The 19,887-nt window shown below is 33.2% G+C and overlaps 1 protein-coding gene across 2 annotated transcripts in view; it reads left to right on the plus strand.

Moving 5' to 3' along the window:
* Positions 1–4,650: 4,650 nt before the first annotated feature.
* LOC143046236 (tachykinin-like peptides receptor 99D) overlaps positions 4,651–19,887 on the plus strand; it is a 38,692-nt gene continuing 23,455 nt past the window's right edge. The window contains exon 1 of one of the 2 annotated variants that reach the window (XM_076219285.1): positions 4,651–5,375. In XM_076219285.1, coding sequence (XP_076075400.1) covers positions 5,009–5,375 — 367 coding nt within the window. In that variant the 5' untranslated portion in view covers positions 4,651–5,008. The remainder of the gene's footprint in view (positions 5,376–19,887) is intronic. The other variant, XM_076219284.1, reaches the window with a different exon arrangement.

Here is a 19,887-nt window from a genome sequence, read left to right on the forward strand (position 1 = left end):
TGTATAAAAAAGTGTTCACCATGCATTTGCGAAAATATTAGACCTCAGGCACCGATTATTTTTAGTAACAAAATATACATTTGGATCGAGGACAATGTCTTTCATGATTCTTCTATATACTCTTATTTATATTTATTCACTTACTTATATACAATTTTGAAATCTAAAATGTAAAAGTACCACAACACTTTAGATGTAGCATTGTACATTTCAACACTTATATTAAGGACAAAACAAGCAATGATTAGTTACTTTTTCAGGGAAAAAAAAAATGTTATAAAATATTATTATTTTCTTCTCCCGGGCGCTAATTTTCTTCTCCTGGCGCTAAATTTCCTTCTCCGGGAGCTTTTTCTTTTCCCCGGGCGCTTTTTCTTTTCCCGGGCGCTCCCGGGCGCTTTTTAGTAGGACCGTTACAATGATAGAATTATAATAATGTTTTTTTTATGAGGATAATGTATTATTATCATATAAAATAGTGTTTGTGTCCTTGACATGAAATGTTTAATTTTAATAACTCTGTCTGGGTTCAATTGTTTTTGTTGTTATTGACAATAAAATAAAATTCGAGTAAGTTGTTAAACTACTTTAACTTCCTGATATGGATAAGTAGAGGCATGTAGTAGATCTATATGAGACAGAAATTTCATCAAAAACCAGGAAATAACAAATTTCTACAGACTAGCGTTTTATTGCGTGTCGTCTTGACAGTTGCTTAAATGTAGATAAGTTTTAAGGCCGATAGCATGTAACAAGGTCAAGGACAAAACATCATTTCGTTATAGTTCTCCGAGAAAAAAAAAATCATATATAGGATGATTACAACATACAAAATATCACAGGATATAATACATCAAGTTATTTCGGCAATGGGTTTGGTAATAGAGCAGATAAACAGTATAAAATACTTCTAAACAACAACAAATGGAAGTTTCTATCGACCTTGACTGGCTATACAGCCACGGTCGGCTTGGTGCCCAAAGGCGTTTGGTGAGCGTTTAAATAATTTTGTGCCATCGGTCAGGAATAGGTGGTGGACGCCATTTTGGAGGTCGCCATCTTGGTTTTGGTGAGTTCTTTTTGGTTTGTTGACTATTTTGATCTTATTTCTTCACAACGGCTGCTTTTATGGCCAGTTTGGTTTGCTTTGCAGCCCTCTTACCTCGATGATGGAGTACTGGTAGATGAGTCTTGGACGTAGTTCTAAAGATGACAGGAAGCATTATCAAGACCAAAGCCGTGAGGCAGTGAAATGAAGGTCAATCATCTAACACCTAGGATACAGCCCTCGGACGCCAATCGGTATAGCCCCCCATCTAGATAGGGGCGAAAAATAAATATACTTGTAGTTAAAAAAAAAAAACCGGTTAAACCGATTGTTTGGTTGTTCAGAGAACAGTTGAAGGGCTTTTCATCCAAAATGCACATACTAGGAATGGAAATATTAAAAAACAAAAAACAAAAATCTATCAAAATTTTAAGAAAAAAAAACAACGAGGGATCTCTATTGTATCGTATGCTGATAACCTTGGACAGTGGTGTACAAAGTATAACATAAAAACAAACTATAACAATCAGTTGAAAAAGGCGTAACATGAGATTGATATAAATAGTAATGTATCTAACAAAAAAGCAGTATGGTACATGTACATCCAAACAACAAAAATACACTAAGTACAGATCTGAGATAAACTGACAGCTAGTTCAAAGCTGCTAACAACTAATAAAAATAAGCATTTATCCTGCAATTGTCCAACTATTGAACAAATAACAGGTATACAAACAAATAATTACATTAGATGTATATTTCATTATGATACTTTATTCTGATTGGCTAACTGCACATCACGTGTTATTCCGTAAGCAATTGCATTGCTCAATAAAACGTTTCATTCATGATAACACGTGGTCCCACAAAAAAGTGCACAGGTGAATTAAATAAAACAATAATAAAATTCGTGTTTTCATGATCATTGCTAAAAAAATGTAATTATAAGTATTGAATGCTTCTTTTTGTAATTTCATAGGGTTGTAAAAGCGTCGACCGTGCGCACATTTTTAGTATGAAGCGCTTCCGCGCTTCATACAAAATGTACTTCAGTCAACGCTTTTACACCCCAATGAAGTTACAAAAAGAAGCATTCAATTCTGAAGTATTTGCTTTATTTGTACTTGTACAAATAAAGTCTCCTGTTATCCCACTTACATGTTGAAGTAGTGTTAATATGAATATTTCTGTTTTTTGTGTCCTCTTCGCGGTCCGCCTTCAAACTATGTCGATTTCTTTGAGAAATTAGAGACAATCATTTAGGTTTTAATAACTGTTTTTAAGTGATGGGAGTAATTTTAGGATAAAAAAAATATAATTATGTACATTGTCGGAAAATATACAATTTATTTGTACTCGCTACGAAACAGGAGAAAAGCTCGTTTTTAAAGCTCAAACAAATAAATTATATATTTTCCGACAACATACATATATTGTATATGTATCCAAAACTGAAAACAGTTTTTTATTATGTCAAGCGATAGCTTACTTAAAACTGATTACAAAAGTGTATGGTTTCTATACCCTTTTATTTTATGAAATAAGGAAATAATTTACTTGTACCGGTTTGGAACATGTCACTTTAGGTATATAAATCATAAGTTTTTTGACACTGATTGAAAAATATATAGTTCTAGATACTTTTTTTAATCCATTTTGTTTCAAATTTTTAACTTGAAGATGAATTTTTAGAAGAAGATGTGGTATTATTGCCAATGAGACAACTCTACAGTCCGCTATCAATGGCTACGCCGGAAATACCAACAATTAAAACTAGAACAATAAAGGCTTGATTTATGTACAAAACGATGAACGAAAATCAAATATGATACACAGCAATAAAAGATAACAACTGACTGAACTGCGGGCTCCTAAATTGGGACAGGCAAGTACAGAATGTGGCGGGGTTTACCTAGTTTGTTGGCGCCAAACCCGCCTCATAACCTGGGATAGTGGTTTAATTGTACAACATAAAAAAAACTATAAATATCAGCAGAAAAAGGTCTTAACTTACAGACCTGACGTTTCAAGATAATTAATTCACCCACAACAAAAAAAGACACCAAATACAGACCTGAGAGTACTTGCAATAACTGACAGCTAGTTCAAAGCGTATAACAACTAATAAAAAAATCATGCATCTAAGACATAAATATCAATCAATACACATCCATCATAAAACAGATTTATTGTTAAGATATGTTACTAACAGCCAGAGAAAAACATGATCTTGTGCAATGCCAAGATACAATCTCATACAGATATCGACAGATTTTAGAGACATAAATCATGTATATACGAATTTAATGTTTAGTTTAATTTTAATTCAATAATAGGATCACCAACTTCATTTTTACCGTATACATCATGCAATGTGGTGTACTTAGTGAAAAATTGCATAAAAACATCGAAATAATCGGATCGTCATCGCGATGCAGACCCTTAATCGTCGATTGTTTACGTATTTTTACTTTACTACAGACAAGGTAACTGATTTGTAAGTACATCAAAAACGAAGTCGGTGACTAATTTTCAGATATAATTCAACGAGCCCAACTAATATGCAAAATTTACCAAAATCTGTGACATAGCCCATTTACTGTTTATTGACCCTAAGGAGTGATAAGTTTACCCGTATCAAATCTATATTTCTGGATTCTGTAAAAACATTTCCTTAAAAATTAATGATGTGTTATCCCGTTTAAAATACGTTTTCTACAGGTAAAGCCAAACTTTCAAACCAAATCTTTATACCAATGGAATAATTTAGTAAAGGATTTAAGAAATTGGTGGTAACGAAACCCCTGACTTAATAATTTACCAGTAATACACAGGTACTGTCTTTGAAATTCAAAACATCACAACAGACAACTGCATAACTTACCCCACTTTCTTAAAAAAAATGATATGAAAAAAAAAACAGGTGTGTGGTTTAAAAAAACAACTCAAAAATGTTCCATTTCCAAAAACAACATAAAAAACATGATAGATTATGTTAAAAAAAAATAGGAAAAAAAAGCATCAAAATGTAACTGTGTAAACAATTTTTCTCATGGAACAAAGATAAATGCTTTGATCTTAGATGCTTATATTTCTTATCTTCACATAGACGAACTTTATCAATACTGCTCATTAAATCAAAATCTTACAAATTTAAACTTGAAAATAAACTAATTAAGGTATTACCTTCTATAAACATACTTTACAAACTACATGAAGTATACACTATTATATATTGTTCATTAAGCAATATTTCATAGATAACTGCATTATTTATATGCTTCTTGACATCAATAAATATATTAATATAACTATTAAGACGTCCTTCGACTCTATTCACCTTAGTTTTCATTAATTCTTCATGTTATGAAGTAAGAAAACCACAGGTTGTGAATATATCTGGTGTAACTAATGCAGGCAATTGTGTACTTAATTATTATGCGCCGTCAAAGAAAACACGTTTTGTTTATATCGGGTTATGAAATCTATAAAAACATAATATTTTACAACTTTTAACACATAAAATTCATACTGGAGGACAAAACGACCAGAGAATAAAGAATGCTATTAATCTTAACTTGCAATATAACTGAAACGAAATGCAGAAATAAACATAGTTTAGACGAAGAAAAATTACATTTTTATATGCATTTATTTATTAACATATGTTTTCTTTAAAAGTGTTTTTGGCAAGTATGATAATATTCGTCTTTAGTTCATTTTCTTGATGCTAATTATGACGGTTAGGGTTGATAGAGTGAGGAAACATTGTATGGCAATCCCAAAGGATAATTTATCAAATGAGAACCTCCAGAATTAATGATCGATTCCACGTGATTTACGTGGATCTGTATCATGTGACACAGGCTATCTTCACGTCTTCATTTATATAAAGTTATTGGATAGTTCCAAACAGATAGTTTTATATTAGAACAATGAATTAATACAATATATTACACAATGGAGGTAATTGTTTATAATAGTTCTGGAGTTAACGGGACATACAATGTAACTGACCAGGGTGGACAGGATTACAGCGATTATCCCTATATGGGTGAACTTAAACAAGTTCCAGAATGGGAAGTTATTCTTAAATCTTTACTTTTTGCAGTTATTATATATTTTTCACTGGTAGGAAATTTTTTGATAATTGTCGTTGTATTACGGAACCGGTCCATGAGAACAACCACCAATTATTACATAGTTAATTTGGCTGTGGCTGATCTGCTCGTGACCGTCTGCTGTATGTGGGTATCGCTTGTTGATGACGTATCTGAAGGATGGGTACTTGGAGCATTTTTCTGCAAGATCAACACTTTCACACAAGGTTAGGATATATTGTCTATTGTTGTTTCTAATTTCCTCTTTGCATATAATTCAAAATGAGACACGAGGTAACGTCATTATGACAGAAACCCAACAATACAAGTTATAAATGAATAAACAAATGATTTCTGAAAATAAATCATCAATATTAATAGGATCGAATGATACTTTTATTACCATAAACACCTTCTAGAATAATCTCATCCTATTATAGCAAAACAACTTGACTTCAATATTTAATAAGGAGACTTGATACGAACGCCAATAATTCAAATTTCTACCAGTGATCCAAAGACGACGTTAACCACCACAAGTTACCACACGGCCTCGACCAATGAGTAAAACCTATACTGTATAAACTAAGAACAACACATATTTTTCATTTAAGCTAAAAACACTCAAAATCTTAACGGTAAAACATTTGCAATTATTGCAAGTTTAATACAAAGCAAAGTTTAAACCTGTAATAAGCTATATAGAATGTAGTTTGAAATTCTGAAGATGGAGCTTTTCATTTTAAAGTCTTAATTTCTAATACTAGAAAATATTCTGTCTTTTAATCTATTTGGTTATCAAGATACACAATAAGTCCATTCGAATTCAAAACGAAGATTTAAGATACGTGTTTTATTATCTGCTAAAATTGAAATGTTCATTAATAATTTAGATATAAGGAAGGGGTATTATTTTACGTCAACTACTATTATATTATTCTGAAATTCTGAGAAAAGTCAACAGAGAAGGAATTTTATAGTCAATCAAATCTTTGCTAAATAATTGAAGTATTGTTATCACATATTGAATACTTGCAGGCATTTTGTTCGCACTAACATCTCATATTTCATGGAATATTATTGTTATTAATGGTTTCATTAAAAACCTTTACAAGAGGAATCCGGATATATAACAGATTATTAAACCAAGTTCATCAAAATAACTTAAAAGATTTATTGTTGTATTACAGCAATTGTAGTTTCAGAGCAAACAAGTTTCAGAATTTTCTGTTGAATCTTTCTTTCCGACTTAAGAGATTATTTTCTTTAGCTTACTTTTATAATGTCATTCATTATTCATTGCGAGTATTTAATTTTCATTCGTGAATTCATATTTGAATGTTACTTTTATCCTTCTCTTTTGTCTGTGTATAACGTTCCCCCCCTCTTTTGTCTGTGTATAAAGTTTCCCCCTTCTTTTGTACTGTACACGATCATCAATTCTTGTATTGTATATGGAACAAGATCGGGCCTTCCTGACTTCTTGCATTGAATTCTGATAAGATCTTGACTTCTTGTTCTCCTCTTATATTTAATGCGTTTCCCTCAGTTTTAGTTTGTTACCCCGATTTTGTTTTTTTTTTTCATGGATTTATGAGTTTTGAACAGCGGTATACTACTGTTGCCTTTACTTGTACTGTATACTAACAAGGTTAGTCTTGTATGATTTTAAATTTTAGTTTCTTGTGTATAATTCGGAGTTTAGTATGACGTCCATTATCACTGTACTATTATGCATATTTTAGGGGCCAGCTGAAGGACACCTACGGGTGCGGGAATTCTCGCTACATTGAAGACCCATTGGTTGCCTTCGGCTGTTGTTTGCTCTATGGTCGGGTGGTTGTCGCTTTGACATATTCACCATTTCCTTTCTCAATTTTATTATTATGACTTCTTGTATATTGTATACTGCCAATATCATGATTTCTTGTATTATATACTGCCAATGTCATGATGTCTTGTATCGTATATTGCCAAGGTCGTGAATTCTTTCATTGTATACTGCCAAGATCTTGACTTCTTGTATTATATAATGCCAAGATCATGACTTCTTGTATTGTATACTGCCAAGATCATGCCTTCTTGTATTGTATAATGCCAAGAACATGACTACTTGTATTGTATAATGCCAAGATCATGCCTTCTTGTATTGTATACTGTAGTGATCATGACTTCTTACATTGTATATTGCCAAGATCGTGACTTCTTGCATTGTATACTGCCGAGATCGTGACTTCTTACATTGTATATTGCCAAGACCGTGACTTCTTGCATTGTATACTGCCGAGATCGTGACTTCTTATGTTGTATATTGACAAGATCGTGACTTCTTGTGTTGTATATTGCCAAGATCGTGACTTCTTGCATTGTATACTGCCGAGATCGTGACTTCTTACATTGTATATTGCCAAGACCGTGACTTCTTGCATTGTATACTGCCGAGATCGTGACTTCTTACATTGCATACTGCCGAGATCGTGACTTCTTGTGTTGTATTTTGCCGTGATCATGACTTCTTACATTGTATAATGCCAAGATCGTGACTTCTTGCATTGTATATTGCAAATATCGTGACTTTTTATATTGTATATTGCAAAAGATCATGACTTTATGTATTATATATTGCTATTATATTGACTTCTTGTATTATATAATACATACTACATAAGATCGTGACTTCCTATACTATATATTGGACACGAGTTGGACTTCCAATACTTTTTATTGCACAATATCGTGCTTTCCTGTACTGTTAATATTTTTTTCTACTTGAAATCTTTAATATGATCTGTTGTTAGGGGCTTTGAACTAGCTGTTAGTGAATGCGAGTGATGTTGGGATTTACAAGTACCCGACCACATCCACTCTATGTTTTTTGCTAGATGTATTTCTATTTAGTTTAAACATATTTATTTATAGTGGATTGGGAAACAAGTTTTTGCAATTTATATTAATCCCTTTCCACTTTGCGGGTGCGCGTGCTGCCTTGTAGCGGCATTAGCCTGTTCTTTTTCGAAATCTACAAAGGTGTATTTAACGTGCAAGAGATATGGCTCTCTCTTAACACGGGTCAGCCATTTATCGTCCCCGTCCGACGGACTATCATCGTTTCCTCAAGACCATACTCGCAAATGATCTCAAGGGAGAGCCGAAAATTAAGTCCCTGAAATTTTCATCCCAGACGGGAATCGAACCAGGAACCTTTGTGTTAGTAGTCCGATGCACTATTTGTATCCATCTGATGAGTTAAGCCTTTTTCATCTGATTTTTATAGTTCGTTCTTATGGTTTACTGTTACACCACTGTCCAAGGTTAGGGAGGGTCGATATCCCGATATCATGTTTAACCCCGCCCCATTTTGTATGTGTGTGTCTGTCGGCCCCAAGTCAGGAGCCTGTAATTCAGCGGTTGTCGTTTGTTGATGTGTAAATAGTTATCAAAGGAACCAGGATTATAATTTAGTACGCCAGACGCGCGTTTCGTCTTCATAAGACTCATCAGTGACTCTCAGATCAAAATAGTTTTAAAAGCAAAACAAGTACAAAGTTGAAGAGCATTGATGACCTAAAATTCCAAAAAATGTGCCAAAAACGGCTTAGGTAATCTATTCCTGGGATAGGAAAATTCTTAGTTTTTCGAAAAAAATCAGTTTTGTAACAGGAAATTTTATAAAAATGACAATATAATGATATTCATGTCAACACCGAAGTGCTGACTCCTGAGCTGGTGATACCCTCAAAAACACTTTACATATTTGTTTTTCGTTTATTTTTTGTACTTACTCTCACCCCATATGGAATTTGCTGACCCCATATATACTGTATTACGTCACTAGCACACTATGTAACAAATTTATCTTACCGACTATCTTAACGTGTAAAATTTAGACTAGTGATCTATCAAAATGAGCCTGCCAAGTCTTCAATACAGTTAGCATTAACATGATTACGAAACTACTTCCTTTGATCCTACAAAAACAGATGCCAGCAATGACAACTTGTTATATTTAAATGTGTTTTATGTTTTTCACTTTATCATCACTTTCTTCGTCTGTTGAAACCTTTAAGATTATTTCTCAGTGCTGTTTTATTTTTCTAAAGGGACGTAACACCACTACAAACCGTGTATGAAATAAGTCCCGCCTCCTTATTACCTTATATGGAATGTAAAGGGACGTTACTCCACTACTAACCGTGTATGAAATAAGCCCCGCTCCCCAACTAACCTTATATTAAATAGACACGGTTTTCACGAGGACGCTTTTAACCAATCATATTCCTAGAAATGTATTGGTAAAATAAATAAAAACATTGCATGGTTAGCGGCAATACACCTCATTCTGAAGTTGACTGACTTAAATCAAAATCTCAATACATAGGCATAAATATGTCCTTCAGTCAAATCGGTTTCTATCTCTACGGAATCGACTTGATTTATTAGTTAATATAGTTTTCGCCAAAGCAATATTCTGTACCATGCGATTGCATATGACATTATTTTTTTCGTCTTTTCCGTGACTAATTATTCGAAGAAAGAAATAGCACTGTTAATAAACAAAATATACAAAATGAATTCAAATATTCGAGATAGAGTTTACAGAAATGCTTCTAAGTTGGAGAATCTAAAACCTTTTCAACATGATCTAGACATCTGTTTTTAAAATTGCACACCAAAACGTTTATCTTTAAAGTACTTTGTAGGTGTACAGCAAAACTTTTATCTTCAAAGGTGTACAGCAAAACGTTTATCTTTAAAGGTGTACAACAAAACGTTTATCATCAAAGATGTACACCAAAAAGTTTATTATTTTATTTTCGAAAGTGTACATCAAAACGTTTATTTTCAAGGTGTAAGCCAATACGTTTATTTTCAGGAGGTGTTCACCAACATGCCCATTTTATGAGATGTACACCAGAACGTAGTATATTTTTCAACGGTGAACACAAACACGTTTATTTTCAGGAGATGTACATCAAAGTGTTTATTTTCAGGTGTACATCAAAACGTTTAATTTTTTAAAGTGTATACCAAAACGTTGATTTTTAAGGGTGAACACAAAAACGTTGATTTTTAAGGGTGAACACAAAAACGTTGAGTTGTAAGGGATGGTTTGAAATTTAAACCATAAGTTCCCAACCTTAGGTCTGGTGTAACTATATTTTCTTATGGTCCTCAATGTCATAAAGTTCCAACGCTCCTTAAGAATTCAAATTTGTTTTCACATTGCTTGAAATGATATTAAATGCTATTAAATCATATTTTTGCACGAACATAATTATCCTTTGATATATATCTGAAACACTCATACATTAATACATTGTTATAGTATTTAAACCAATTTTCTCTAAAGAGTTTATTTAATTTTAAGTCATACGACTGAAATCTTACTAACATCTATTCATTTAACAGAATTTTCTCTAAGGAACTATTTAATTATTTTATTTACTGATACAAATTATAGATTGTAAAGCCATTTTACCGCGGTTTGTACGCAATAGAATACAAAAATATAAACTAATAGTGTAAAATCATTTTTATCTTCAACTAACAATGAAATTATCTCTTTACGGTTCTGAAATGGTCAAGATTCGTTTGAAGTTGTTTGTTAAGTGACATAAAATCGTTATTTTCCATCATAGTATCTTTGGGGCACTCAGTCACAAGATGTCTTTAATAACTTGTACAATCACTGACATATTTGTATTCTTGTTATATCCTCTGATACCATTGATCTCATATAAGTTATGTTTATTTTTATAATTATCTCTTTTATAAACTAAAATTAGTTATATATATACTTTTGATAAAAACTGTTCTCTGAAAAATCATTTTACCTAAAGATTTTATTAACACAAAATATATAAATACTTGAACTAATCCATAATAATAATTTCAATTAAGTGTTCCAATGGTAAAATTTCCAACTGTGACAGTTCTCTTAACTCTTAAAATAGATAAGATTTATTTGATAGACTTCTACAGTAAATAACTTACAAGGCTTATTTTCTGTGGAAGTTTTGTTTTATTCAAATGAGATTGGAAAGAGACAAGATGCCTTAATAAAATTGAACATAAATTGACATATTTGTAAACTAATATTCTGTGTTGACTTTGATCTATATATAAGTTTATGATCATTTCTTTAATGAAAAGGTTGTTTATATTAACCTTTTTTGTATTTAAAACAGCTGTGACAAATCACTTGACAGCCCTTTTAACTGTAATTTTATAAACCATTTCCGTTCGTTCAATAATTTGGCGATTTTAATTTATAGCACTTCAACACGTCACTGAGAATATCGTCTTCTGACTCAATATTAGTTTTTACAAAACTATTCCCCCCCCCCTACTTATGTATTCAATATGTTTTTTTTTTTTGACGGAGAGTGGTCTCATATATGTAGGACTCTAAAGTGCGATGGGGACGCTAAAGTACTATGGTTCACGCTAAAGGGCGATGGTCTACGCTAAAGTGCGATGCTTCCATACGCTAAAGTCCGATGGTCTGCGAAAATATAGACGTTAGAAACGTAGTTTGACAATGACGTTAACAGTCGTTTATACAAACTAAAAATGAACATGCCGGAAGAAAATTGGGAATATTTCAGTAAAAATTTTACATCAAGTGTCCATTACTTACTAGTGATTGATTTAAACTCAACCTTTTTGTCGGCTGAAGCACAATGTTTATTTTTTCCAAATGCTGGAAGAAAGACTTGTATCTTACGCTCGATCATTTTACTAGAATATTAATACAAACCAGTATATGCATACCTATCCTGCTTCTATTTGAAGTGAACGGATACATTTGAATTATTGTTTATGTAGCAGTTACTTTTCGATAGACGTTAAAATGCTGTCCATGATCATGAAAAGTAATGTCGGTAAAAAAGAGAGACATGTTTTCATGCGTGAATTAAAAATTGTCTGCTAAATCATTAGTTTGTACTGTACATTGTTGGAAAATAAAACATGTATTTGCTCTCGCTCCGAAAAAGGAGAAACCTCGGCGAACATTGCCTTTCTCTCGCATTTAAATTAAAGCTTATACCAAGGAATTGTATATTTAAATATACAATTCCTTGCTTATACAAATAAATGTTGCATATTCCGACAAAGTCAATGAACAAATTTTATATTTGTAATATTCAATATCGACTGTGAGGGAGGTTGTCACATTAGTGTGAACGGCAATCTACACCAATTATACAAATATTCAATACGCTCTGAATTGTTCAAAATTCATTTTACATGAAATATAATATTTTGCGACACATATATTACCTTTTTAGCAATTATTACATGGTCGATCTTCTAAATTTAGGCCTACCGGTAAATTAAACCTATCACATAGTATGTTATACCTTAGCATACTAGTTTTTGCAAAAAGACTATTAACCTCGATGTTTCAATCCCTGAAATCTTACCCTTTTGGTCCATCGCACTTTAGCGTGATATACCATCGTACTTTAGCGAACAAACAACCATCGTACTTTAGCGTGAGACACCATCGTACTTTAGTGTAGACCTTCGCACTTTAGCGTGACCATCGCACATTAGAGTCCTACATATATATTGTACCACATCTTCTTTTTTTATATTGAAAGATGTTTTGTTTGATCATAGTTTTGTAATATACAATATACATGGATGATGTTCACCCCATGAGACAGCAATATTTTAGTTAGTCCGAGATTACTCTGACGTCCAACGGCTGTTTTGTCAGACAAGCTGGGGCCGTGGGACGTCAGAGCTCGTCCCATATCAAAAAGTGGATATTTGCCCACCCAAAATAGATGCGCTGCTTCGTCCTTCTGTTGCCGACTGACGGTCTTGGAATTATATAAATCGGGCATCAATCTGTTCATTTTTCACTCATCTTTTCATTTATGTAAGTTTCACCTACCTGCCAACCTTTATTTTACATTATTTTAACAGTTTTCACAGAGACCCATGATTTCTGCATTTTGCCTTTCATTTTCAAAGATTATCACGTGACCACGAGAAAACAGTGATGATTTATGCAAAGGACCATAATGTAACACCTCGTTCATTTACGATGCAAGTTATCTAAATGTCATAGAGCTTCCGATTGTTCTCGTGGTCAGAACTAAATGCTAATACCGATCTCCTGTAAAGGAGGTGAAAAATCGTGGTTGGCTACTAAATATTAAACATCGATCTCCTACAAAGGAGATGAAAAAATTACATATTAAAATGGTAGTAATTATTAATCAGGGCCGTAACTAGCCTCTTTTAAATGTGAGGCAAAATATATTCGCCGAGCGTAGCGAGGCGAAAAATTTTCGGCGAGGGTCTGGTGGCCACTCAAAACACCCAGAAACTCTGAGAAAGCTAACACAAAATCGCGCATTCTGAGAGTTTCCAGCTTCACACTCTTTCTTTCAGCTATTTTTTTCGACAATCTTCTGGTCTCAAAGCAAATATATAGATTCATTGTAATTTAAGACTTTTAGGTTTTAAGGATAACATTAAAAGACCGATATGCAGGATAAAGCAAACATTGTTATTCTCATAATCATTAATATGGGATCTTTCTGTTCTGTTCTTGTCTTGTATTGTGTTTACACTTTGGTGAGTTTTTAACCGGATTTTTGTGACAAAAATGTCGGTTATTGATTTGGGGATGTACGGCGGGCGGGCGGTCGGCAGCCAAATGTTGTCCGTTCATTTACTCATGGACCGTTTAACCAAAGCTTTTAAAATTTTAATATGTTGTTACTGACAACAAAATGGAGGTCAAGTTCAATAATGACGATTTTGACTTTTATTTAGGACTGGATTTAAATATAGTGACAGTGCAGTATTATACTTTAAGTACTGCTTAAGTCGACACTAGGGACCATCTTGAACTTGTTTCATGTAATTACTAATTCTTTCATTGTTGAAGACCCTCCAGCAACTATCAAGATGAAGAACAGGAATAAAAACCCTGACCATTGATAATTTGTATTTTTTCTATGCATTGACATTGTGTGCGACTACTTCTCGTGCGCGATTCCATATTCCTTTATTTTCTATTAAAGGGTCTGAACACTACTTAATGCACGTTTAACCCTTAAATATAAAAGGTCTTATGGCAATACATAGTAGTTTTTTTCAACTGATTTGAAGCCGGAAGATTGGTCGGTGGTCTTACTTTGATTTAAAACATGTCAGCTATCTAGTTTTATCTACAAAAAAGAGCAAGTTTTGTATTCTTTGATATTAAGTTAAACTCACGAAGAAACGAACAATTATTGTGTCCAGTAGCATCGTATCTTCTAAAAATATTGCAAGGTCTGGACATCGGTGGACATGCAACATTTCCAAACCACTCATTTACAAATGCAATACAACACTTAGACTATAGTCATACAGTATGACAATAAATGAACAAAAGTCCAACACGGGTACAAATAAGACAAATGGATCTCGAAAAACATGCAGGGGTGACATCAGAGAGTGAAGAGAACTTGCTTGTTGTAAGAAACTTGTCGTGAATACAATTTAATATGAAGACAAGCTTTTGTTAATTTGTTTCAACTTTTTTTTTTTTACATTTCCAGCATGAGGCATTTGCCTCATTTGCCTCCATGTAGTTACAGCCCTGTTAATATTATTTGCATATTTGAGTCTCGAGGCCACGAACTCTCTCGTAACTTGACGTCCATTTGAAAGTGAAAGTCAAAATGCAGAAATCGATTGGTCTCTGTGAAAACTGTTAAAATAATGAAAAATAAAGGTTGGCAGGTAGGCGAAACTTACATAAATGAAAAGATAAATGAAAAATGAACAGATTGATGCCCAATTTATATTACATGTATTCCAAGGCTGTCAGGCTACCAGAAGCGACGAAGCAGCGCATCTATTTTGGGTGGGCAAATATCCACTTTTTGATATGGGACGAGCTCTGACGTCCCACGGCCCCAGCTTGTCTGGCAAAACAGTCGTTGGACGTCAGAGTAATCTTGGACTATATTTTAGTCTACAGGTACATATAAATAAAAAAGAACATAATGATGTTATACGTAATATTGATTTTCAATAATTCTATGGGATCTACGACTTTAAATATTGTTATAGAAGTACTGATAGAAAATTATTTTGAATAAGGTTAACTATTATATTGATTTCTAGTTATCGGTTTGAATAACTGGTGTTCGCTCATTTTTTTTATATAGTTTAGCAACTTTGCTTTACTAATTACATGTAGAAGTAAATGCATAAAATATCTAAAACCGGAATTTCAATTACTGACGCTGTCGTGGGTTGAGTGACCGTTATAGAATGTATGTTGTATAGAATATATCTGATGTGTTCCTTGTGTCGTAACTGCAGTCCCGTTCCCTTTCACGAATTTAACCTACCGAATTAGACTTTTTACCATAATTGTTTTTGACCTTTTCACCTATTGTGCTTGTTTGTTTTGTTCACGCATCATTATAAACATTATTAAATTTGATGCAACTGTCGTACAAGTGAGAGGTTTAGCGCTATAAAACCAGGTTTAATCCACCATTTTCTACATTTGAAAATGCCTGTACCAAGTCAGGAATATGACAGTTCTTGTCCATTTGTTTTTGATGTGTTTTGTTTTTTGATTTTGCCATGTGATTATTGACTTTCCGATTAGATTTTCCTCTAAATTCAGTATTTTTGTGATTTTACTTTTTACTGCCTATTATTTTATTGGTGAAAATAGACAGCAGTTAATAAAACACACCTTGATTTATTCTACATGTGTATTTGAATGGTACAGAGATAAAGTCAATTTGACAGTGGCAGTTTGAAAAAAATATTTTTATGTTGACAGAAAAAAACACTAGAAGAAAACCGCTACGCAATAGAAAGAACAAATATAGTAAGCGAAAACAAAAACAATTAAAAATTAAAAAAAGAGGCGTGTTTCGGGCTTCTAACTAAGAAAAATGGGCAAGGTAGGGCTAATGGGTATGTGACTCTTGGATTTAAAACATAGAAAACCAAAAAAAAAAAAAAAAAAACAAACCAATAAATGCACTGTTTTTTAGTGGTTTTTTTTATGTGTTTTCTTATTGATGTTCATATACTGATTTTGTTTAATGAATGTATACCTCATATGATTTGTTTTCGTAATTTTTATCATACTTTTTTTAAAAACATATTCGTACTACCATTAAGGGGAACTGTACACCGATTAATTACCAAAGTTTCATTAAAACATAAGGGTAACTTGGGATGTTGAGGCATTATAAATAGGAAAGGTAAGAAAATTCTAAGAAAACAGTAGTGATCTTATATTTTGGCTTAATCTAACACGCCCTTTTTAAGCGGCTGACGGTACTGTGGCAGCATCATATTGCAATGACAAAGAAGACAGCCGACATTGTGTACACCATTAATGTTTGATGGCAACCGGGACTCGTATTGCAATGACAAAGGAGACAGTCGACATTGTGTACACCATTAATGTTTAATGGCGACCGGGACTCGTATTGCAATGACAAAGGAGACAGCCGACATTGTGTACACCATTAATGTTTAATGGCGACCGGGACTCGTATTGCAATGACAAAGGAGACAGCCGACATTGTGTACACCATTAATGTTTAATGGCGACCGGGGCTGTTAGAATGATATAGTGTATGGATAGCTGGTAATCTACCGTAGTAACAGCTTGTGGTATGGTGTCATTCAGGATCTGTCAAATTTACTCGAACTCTTTGATTTGATTTATAACATTAAAATATTTACCAGAAACAATAAATAATGAATGAAGTTGTTATTAATTATCAAAATTTCGTGCGTAAATTTTGGACTAGTTGTCACCTATTTAACAATCGAGATGATTTAGTACACAAGACACATCATAGAAACTAAAGACTATGCAACACGGACCCCACCAAAAACTGGGGGTGATCTCAGGTGCTCCGAAAGGATAAGATTATCCTGTTCCACATGTGGCACTGTCATGTTGTCATGTATGACAAACCCATAAATGATTAACTCATCAGATCGACACAGAAAAATACTAACAAAACGACAAAAGATTTAAGAGTACTTCTGCATAGCCTGTTACAACTAACAACAATAACTGTATCTTCCAATTAGTACACGTGTAAAGGCCTAAGTCAGTGAATTTCACTTCAAACGAGTCACGAAAGTCACGTGAACTGTTTTGCCTTTTGTTTTCACGTGAATCTAATGTGAAACTCACGTGAATTTCAAATGAAAATTCCATGAATTTCTGTACTGGCGACCGGTTGGACAAGAGAACCGGCCACTTCGTCTAGCTTCACATACTGTACACTGGTATATCAAATCATTGTATGTTGGAATTACAATGCCTCTTTTACATTAGATAAAGTAAAACCAAACCAACTCCAAAACTGTTTTAAGTTCCACTTCAATTTCATTCCCCAATATTCCTTCTGAAACTGAACTTTATCAATGAAACCTCTTTCGTTTTTTTTTTAATAATCAAATTACAACACATTTCCCTGCCGTTTAATGCTAAGATAAGCGAACGATCTTTCATAGTTGCATGACAAAAAGACCAATTAAAATATATCATAACATGTAGACAAGTGCACGCGTTCTGAATGAATTAACGGAAATCATTTTGAGTTTTGTTTTGATAAGAATTTATCTGTACCAGGAATAAGATAACGAGTGGTATTTATAAAAGATAACAAATTTTCCTACGATTGAATTTTAAATGACGAACGTCTCGAATGTCTAGTTTTCAAACGGAAATCAATTATGTAATGCATGGATTCAAGATGGGGATATTATATCAATTTTAATAAAATTGAGAAAGATAGTTGGAAATGTGTCAAAGAGACACCAACCCGACCGAAGGCCACCAATGGGTCTTCAATGCAGCAAGAAAATCCCGCACCCGGAGGTGGCCCCTAAATAAAAGTGTGTACTAGTTCAGTGAAAATGGACGTCACACTAAACTCAAAAACATATAAATGAACTAAAATTAAACTAGATGTGTCAAAGCGACACGAATGGCCCCGTCTCAAAAAGTTGAAAAAATCTGCAATTTCAATAACACATATGGACACAAACATGATGATAGTCTCACGTATCAAAACTCAGCTGAAAATCTGGAGGCGTATAGAAAAAAAGTCCATACAACTGTGATTTTCAACAATTTACAAAGTTGTAAATCCTTAATTTTATCAAAAATTAGTGGAGCGGAACAAAACTTAAACTTGATCAGTAACTCATCTTGGTTAACTCACATGCAAAAAATCATCCCAATATCTTAACGAGTTTAGAACAAAATGTCCGTATAACTGTGATTTTCAACAATTTATCAAAGTCAAAAGCCCGTAATTTCGGCAAAAAATAGCGGAGCGGAACAAAACTTTAACTTAATCTGTAACTGATCATGTTTAACTCACATACCATAAATCAGCCCAATATCCGAAAGAGTTTAGATAAAAAGTCTGTATAACTGTGATTTTCAACAATTTATCAAAGTCCAAAGCCCGTAATTTCGACAAAAATTAGCGGAGCAGAACGAAACTTAAACTTGATCTGTAACTCATCATGGTTAACTCACATACCAAAAATCAGCCCAATATCTGAAGACGTTTAGAAAAAAAACTCCGTATAATGGTTTGTTGCGGAATGACGAAATAACGAAATTACGGAATTTCGAAATTACGGAATTTTGGAATTACGGAATTTTGGAATTACGGAATTTCGGACAAGGGTAAAACTATATGGCACCGACAACTTCGTTGCTGGGACTTAAAAAAACATACCAGACAAACAAAGGCCAGAGGCTCCTGACTTGGGACTGACGCAAAAATGAGGCGGGGTATGATATGTTTTTTTAAGTTCTCAACCCTTCCCTTATACCTCTAACCAATGCAGAATTAAGAAACACATAGCAATACGCACAGTTAAACTAAGTTTAAAAAAAGTCCAAGTCCGATTTAAGAAAAGTTAACAAAAGGAACTTAGCAAAATGATAATGATACATAAATTAACAAAGGATTACTAGCAGTTACTGACATGCCAGCTCCAGACCTCAACTAAACTGATTGAAAGATTATGTCTTCATCATTTGGCACTGAATACCTTTAAAGCTAGTATTTGATATAATTTTGTCAATACCTTGTAAATAGATATTCATTATCAACTTCATTTTTACATGCCATTTTGTTTTTCTATAGTGACTTAGATAACACAGTAATAATAACAATTGACTGATGTACGCCAATTTTTACATTTTTTACCAATTTTGTATGTTTTTTTGCTCACACATTGTTGTCAATATAATGGTATTTTCGGCGACTGTTATACAAATGAGATGTTTAGCTAGTTATAAAACGATGTTTTAATAATCTTTTTCCACATAAAGAATTGCCTGTACAAAGTAAGAAGAAATATGACAGATCTTTTCCATTCGTTAGCTCGAGCGTTTGTTTTTGCCAGGACTTTTTCGTTTTTGTATTTACCTTTGAGTTCAATTGTTTGTTAGTACTGTATCTCTCTCGATGTATCGGATAAAGACCGTCTTCAATGGTTAGCTCTTCCCAATTAACAAATTTAAACTAGAACACATCCGCGAAATCGCGGGCATATACAGCTTGTGAACTGCTGTCGGGTGATTTTTTTGTAAAAAATATTATGTATGGAGAATTTCATAAAAGATATCAAAAGCCCTCTCCCTTTTTCCAAAGTCCTATATTTGTTTCCTTTCTGTTAAATTCAATTATTTTCGTGTTTCGTGCC

The sequence above is a fragment of the Mytilus galloprovincialis genome, chromosome 9 (genome assembly GCF_965363235.1).
Source record: "Mytilus galloprovincialis chromosome 9, xbMytGall1.hap1.1, whole genome shotgun sequence".
Taxonomy (NCBI): Eukaryota; Metazoa; Mollusca; class Bivalvia; order Mytilida; family Mytilidae; genus Mytilus; species Mytilus galloprovincialis.